The 6,781-nt window shown below is 34.4% G+C and overlaps 1 protein-coding gene across 4 annotated transcripts in view; it reads left to right on the top strand.

Annotated features, from left to right (window-relative positions):
• The first annotated feature begins 2,266 nt into the window (after positions 1-2,266).
• Positions 2,267-6,781, top strand: part of EPHA3 (EPH receptor A3) — a 371,224-nt gene continuing 366,709 nt past the window's right edge. For all 4 annotated transcript variants that reach the window (XM_073231799.1, XM_037001725.2, XM_037001723.2 and 1 more), the window contains exon 1: positions 2,267-2,462. In XM_073231799.1, coding sequence (XP_073087900.1) covers positions 2,378-2,462 — 85 coding nt within the window. In that variant the 5' untranslated portion in view covers positions 2,267-2,377. The remainder of the gene's footprint in view (positions 2,463-6,781) is intronic.

Here is a 6,781-nt window from a genome sequence, read left to right as displayed (position 1 = left end):
TCTATGCCGTAAATATGCCAGATGCTTTCCTATGCCCTCACTTGGAAACTAAAATGATTTTGTTTATGCTCCATCTGCCTGTCTGCAGTTCCTTTTGAACCATTCTTCAACTAGTAAACTCCTACTCATCCTTCAAGCTGTAACTGGATTAGTACTTTCTTGGGGAATTGGCTGCCTTCACCTCTATCCTTCTTATTTTGACCAAAATCATTGCTCCCCTCTGTTTCCTGGCATCAGTATTTTTCACAGCTATCTAGAATGATGCTCAGATTATGGAAAGTCTTTACTTAACTTGGACATTAATTTAACTCTTTACTTTACATCTTGTCTGGTGTCTCTTGACCTAGAAAGTATAAAATTGAGAGATCCTATATATTGTTTACATCATTATCCCAGACCAGGAATGGTTTTACTTATTTTTGTACTCTTTTAAGCTTTCTTCAAACAGAGGAAGATGGATGCCTCTTCCCACAGTGACAAGCAGTTTAAGTGTGAAAAGAGTTGTGTGAAGGGAAGCCAATGTATGTGGATATCAGCACATTGGCATGTTTTTCCCAAACGTTTTTAGATTGTCACTTCCAAATAAGAGTTTATTTTCTTTCAGGTTTTAGGAAAATTTTATCTAATCCTAGAACAATGGAACTGTGCCTTATGGAAAGACAAAAGTTGTGTTGGAAGTTTAAAAAATGCCAGAGTCACCACTATCTGAGCCCTCTGTTCAGTATCTGTCATTATTTTCAATTCTGACAGACTTGGCACTTGAAGAGGGTCTACTGCCTCCTGTGACATAATGTGGGAAGAAGTTAGAGATACAAAGTAACAAGGCATGCATAGAAAAGCCAGCCAGTCACTCTTCTCTTCTTCCACCCTCCCTCCTGACCCCCTATCCTAACCCATCAACTATTATCAGAAGCCACAAATTTAAATTCATGTGAAAATCGTGTTCCCTCATTAAAAACACAGTGTTTGTGAAATCGATGTTTATTAGTGAAGCCTTTCTAAACCTTTATTTAGATTCCACAACTTAGAGCTCTGAAATTGATCACTGATCTTAAAATTGTCAACCTTTCTTTACTTTCTGGAGTTGTACAAGGAATGTAAGTCTTGTGTCTGTTTAGAATCGGAAAAGATAGATGAGCGGGAGAATTTTTGAGTCATCATTTTCTGGAGGATGTTTTAAAGATAAGTGAGAATAGTTGTTAAAATATAAATCACAAAATTATTTGGCTGAAATAGATGGCAATTATTTTGTCCAACAAGGGAACTGAAAATGAGAGGAAGCATTTATAGCCATGGAACAAACTAAGTGAGAAAGTTCAAGGACACTTATTTAGCCATTAGATTTGGAATGTTAAAGAAGAACAGTATCCAACTATTATCAGATTGTAAGTGGCTGAAAAGCTGTGAATTATGCCGTGTTTATCTCAGAGCACCCAGAGATCCTTATGTAGATGGTGAGGAGTGGGGTAGTGATGTATTGTCCAAAACTTCAGATTTAATTTATATTATTCTTATTTACAGCCGTAGCATAGAAAAAAACAAGAGATGAATGCTGACCTGTAGTTATTCGTAGGACTGAGTTTGCTCACTTGCTTAGGATGTTGAAGGTTAGTTACTTCCCAGTTTGGAAAAGCAAAGGGCACCTTATGTGCACTGAAATCCCTGTGCCAAATCTGTTTAAAAACCCTGATACCATTTGGTGTCGAACTGAAAAGACTTTCTGATTTGGGGTGTGTATTAGTGTCTTTCTGCATCACAAAGTACTCATGAAGAGTTGTGAGTGCATTGAACATAGTAAAGGAATAAGCCTAATTTACACAGTCATCGATTGTTTTAAAATGAAAGGCTCCCTTTCTTTTAACGACAATCATTTCTCTGGCATTTCAGTTTATTTTCCACTCACACTGCGAATGACACTTCTTTCAGGGTTTCTGGTTTCTTTAGGGATTTAACCTACAGAGCATGTAGAGCAAACAATGAAATAGCTGCTTTCAGTGAATAGAAAGAGCGGGTGTGTTTTTCACCCCCACACCTACTGCATCACTGCCTCATCACAACTTCTGGATTTCCAGCCGGGTTGGAGACGCCGCCACCCCTATCCCTGGCTCCCCAGCTCGGCACTTCGGAGCTGTCTCCAGCCGCCGCGTGCGGTTCTGTTCTTCCTCAGCGCTGGCTTCCGACGGCACTAGGACCCAGAGAAGTCCCTGAGCGAGGTTCGCGGAAAGGCAGCCAGACTCCTCCTTATCTCCAGTGTCAAACTTGACATCAGCCTGCGAGCGGAGCATGGTAACTTCTCCAGCAATCAGAGCGCTCCCCCTCACATCAGTGGCATGCTTCATGGAGATATGCTCCTCTCACTGCCCTCTGCTTCAGCAACATGGATTGTCACCTCTCCATCCTCCTCCTCAGCTGCTCTCTTCTCAGCTGCTTCGGGGAACTGATTCTCCAACCTTCCAATGAAGGTAAGCCAGGTACTGCGAAGCCCAAGGTCCTGCCCCGCGGGGTTTAACGCTCTCCAAAGCACGTTCTCACTGAAGCCCTCTCAGGTCCTTAAGGTGCCTCAGAATAAGGCAGTTAGCTCTGCGAGTAAACTAAAGGTGTGCTTGTATTTTTCTGTTGTCTTCTGAAACACTTTGAGACAATTTTGGATTGCTTAAATCTAAAATGTGTTTTAATCTGATGCCAATTCAAGTAATTCCGTTTTTTTGTGCCAATTTTAAGCAGAAAGAGAGAGAGACAGAGAGAGAGAGAGAGAGAGAGAGAGAGAGAGAGAGAGAGAGAGAGAGAGAGAGAGATACTCCAATTTTGCAATCAAGGATGTTAACTGACAAACAGCCATGGCAGTATTATTTCCTAATTAAGACTATGTAGTACTTTAAGAAGTTTGAACGAAAATACAGCCCTCCTCTCTGGATTCTATAGTATGTTTAAAGGTAATGACAGGTAATTCCTATTTAGGATTACGGCATGTATGAATGGACTAAGGGGGAATCAGAGTTTTTTGAAGCGGAGGGGTGTGTGTGTGAGTGTGTGTGTGTGTGTGTGCACGAGCGCGTGTGCGTGTTTATGTTACATTTGCTGTATTGAAGTAATGTGTATCCCGCCAGGCGATGGTTCGCTCTATGGTAAAGGTTCTAATGAGCAGCATATGCCACATTAACATAAGTAATATTTGCAGGAATTACAATAAACTTAGGTTGGATTCTCTTTGTTTATGGGCTTATGTACGAAAAGGAGAATGCATTTAATGAATTGTGAAAAGCTCCTGGGTAGATATAGTAAATAACTGAATAGCAAATTAAGAAAGAATGTCCATAAGCACAAATGGCATTTTCCTGATGTTGGGTTATTTATTTTCCTTGTAATGGGCATTCATCCCCTTTCAATGTATTAAAGTGCAAACGTAATATTAAGGACACCAGGGTTTCCTATGAGTGTGTACTTGATAAATACATTGCCTTTTTCCTGTACACCTTTTGTGATCTATTCCTAATGATTAGTGGATATTATCATTAACTCTAAAGACAAACTTCTCTGAATAATGGATTGCTTTAAAGCAATACTTAGAACTTGGATTTCCTCTTAATCATTTTGAACTTAAAACAGTAACATTTATCAATTTATTTTGCAATTTAACAATACTGAACAATTGATGTGCAAATGATTCATTTATATTATGTTGCTAAAAATATATTGGCAAGCCAATACTGTTGTATGTTATATACATCATTTTAAAAAACACAAGTAAAAACTCAAAATATACAGTTAACTTTTTAATTAAATCTAAAAACTGTCTCATATTCGTTGACCTACTTTCACTACTAATAGAGCAGATTAAATTTCATTCTTAGTTACTGCCTTAATCAGTTTGGCAGATTTCATAAATTATCTCTTTTTTAAATTGGGAAATGGAAAATCCTAAAATATAAGGACCAAGGAAATCAACTGCCTTATGAGTGACTTTTTTTTTTACAAATCAAATTAAAATGTTTATTTGAAAGTACTGGTTAATCATTCATCATGAAATAAAGGCAAGACTGGTCATCTGTATAAAGAGTGACATCAATAAGTTAAAATTGGTGTTTAATCTTTCTGTTTTTAAAGATATTAAAGTATTGACTAACTACAAAATAATAATACTATTTCCATATTGCTAAGATAAATTACACTTCTCCAGAAGGAATACTTACAAACTATTTAAACAATGGATTTTACTGAATTCATAATGCACAGGGATATATATATCTGAGAGTCAGTATTTTTGTGGAAAACACAACCTTTCAGTAAATTGCAAGATAATAAAAGAGCTTTCAAACTTACACTTATATAAAATTAATGAATATTAATTTAATGAAATAAGAATAATTAAATGCAAATTGATTTTAAACAACACCTTGCATATGTTTGGTTATATAATGCATATTATTATACAGGTAGGTGCATACTAACAATATACATATAGAAACATAAATATATTAAGAAAACTGGCATAATTGAATTTAATTTGTTTTTGTGAAAGTTTATCCATTGTTCCTGGGCTCATTCTTTCTTATGGGTAGTATCCCCTTTCCTTTCTGAGGTCATGAAGGGAAGCTTTGAAACAAAATTTTAAATGGATGATTTAACTCTGATAACATTTGAATGAAGTTTTAAATATTAATACAGTAGGTTAGATCTTATTTGAGTTGAGCAACATGAAAAGTGAAAAAATCCAAGTATGTGCCAAGATTTCCATCCAATTCTTTTAACAATGTCATTTGAATAGAAAGCAAGCTCCTGAAACTTCATATATTGGGTGGAAGGAATAATAAAATGAATCTCATTAATATATCTCTCATATGTATTTGGAGAACTGAAATATAAAATACTAGGTTGAATTTACAATATTATGCTAAATATTATATTTCAACATTGTAGAAAATTTATTAAATATTTAAAAGTAAAATTTAGTAGAATTTATTCAGCAATCTAATAGGAAGTGAGGCATGATAGAACTAAGAAGGAACAAAATCAAGCCATTGACTTAATTGCTAGGAAACTTGCCATAATATGATTTGTTTTTTAAACTTAAGATTTGATCATTACAATCCCATGTGTCCATAAGAAAAAAAACTTAGAAAAAGCTTAATAAGAACTTCTGTTTTATTACTCTAATTACAAATAACTTTCTAATATGCTTTCAAGAAAATGATTCTGGTTAATATGTATCATTGGCTTCCCCAATGATAACAGATTATTCATAAATCAATGATTTTACATACAGATTGGTCAATATATGTAAATAGAAATTTTATAAAAGTTGCATAAAACTTTATTAAAATCTCATCAGTTCTCTCTGTTTACATGACATGCTAAGAAAGATTTCAAATTGGAAATCAACTACTTTTCATGTCAAAATAGGATTGGTACATTAGTTATTATTAGAAAAGTTCATATTGTTACTCCCTGTTTCCTACTCCAAATCGATGATGATAATGGTAAATAGAAACAACTTTGAAAGTGGTTAAAACTTGACGCAAAGTTAAGTATCAACTATTATTACCTCATTTTCTTTTGGTATTGGATAAAGTACTTTCTTTAAACACTTTTCTACATATAAAGCAGTCTGAGGCAGAATGCACTGCTTTTTCATCAGGACATAATACACTAAATCATTTTTCTCTCAAAAAATGATTGCAAATTGGATTAGCATTTACACATATAGCTCTTTACAATGGAAATTAGAGTTTGCAAAATAAAAATGAATAAAACTGCACTTGCATATTTACAGTATCACATATTTTGGGAAACTTTCATTGGAGTGGCTGGGACACCAGTTCTTTGAAAAATATCTCACTAAACATAAATCTCCTAAGTACTAGAGTAGACTGTGATTCTTTAAAGCCTGAAGTAAAAACTTGCAGATGAACACTGTATCCTTCCCTTTGAATATCAGGCAAATGTTGGAAACAATAAACATTTAAATAATGGATTCCTCCCTTTTAAAAAATTACTATGAATTGGCATCACTTGTCATATATAAACAAATCCTCAAATATAATACATTGTGATTGAAACATTAATAGAGAACTAAGCTATCATATCATCTTTATAGGCTTTTTTTTTTTGAAGAGGGTTTACATTTGCTTTTAATAGCATTTCATCATGCTAGACTAAATAATTGAATGCACTATACATTTTTGTAACTTAATAGCTCTTCTAATAGCTTGCCCTTACTTCCCCCCATCCAACAGTTATAACTGTGCTATTTGCCTGGAGGTAGGAGAAACTTTAATTTCACTATTTCATAACCCACAACAGTTAACACTTGACCTAGGTCATTAACAGGATTATCAGCAAATTTGTTTAAGCTTTTACTGACAACCTGAATTGCTACGATAATATTTTGATTGTGCCGGAAAGAAACTTCTTGTAACCTCTCAAAATCTATCATGAAATTAATTCATTCTGAATCTATATCTTCCCAAAGATTCATATTGATAACAATAACTCAACAGGGTAAGTGTTCAAGTTTCCTTACACCCATTCTCCTCTTGTGCTTCATACATCACACCATTCTAGTCCTTACACTAAGTGAGCAATTAAAACTATTTTCAATAGTAAATATTCTGCCAATAACAAATCTTTATGAACACAAACCAGCTTCATTGTAACTACCAACATTTTCAAATTTATATTTTTTAATTATAGGTGCTGTAGTTATCAGTTTTCTGCATATTTTAAGATATAAAGTCAATTGGTTATATTTATAACTCAGAAGCAACTGAAACTATAAAAGGGA

This window comes from Manis javanica, chromosome 3, assembly GCF_040802235.1.
Source record: "Manis javanica isolate MJ-LG chromosome 3, MJ_LKY, whole genome shotgun sequence".
NCBI lineage: Eukaryota > Metazoa > Chordata > Mammalia > Pholidota > Manidae > Manis > Manis javanica.
Note: the sequence above shows the minus strand (reverse complement) of the source record. Positions and strands in the feature narration are given on the sequence as shown.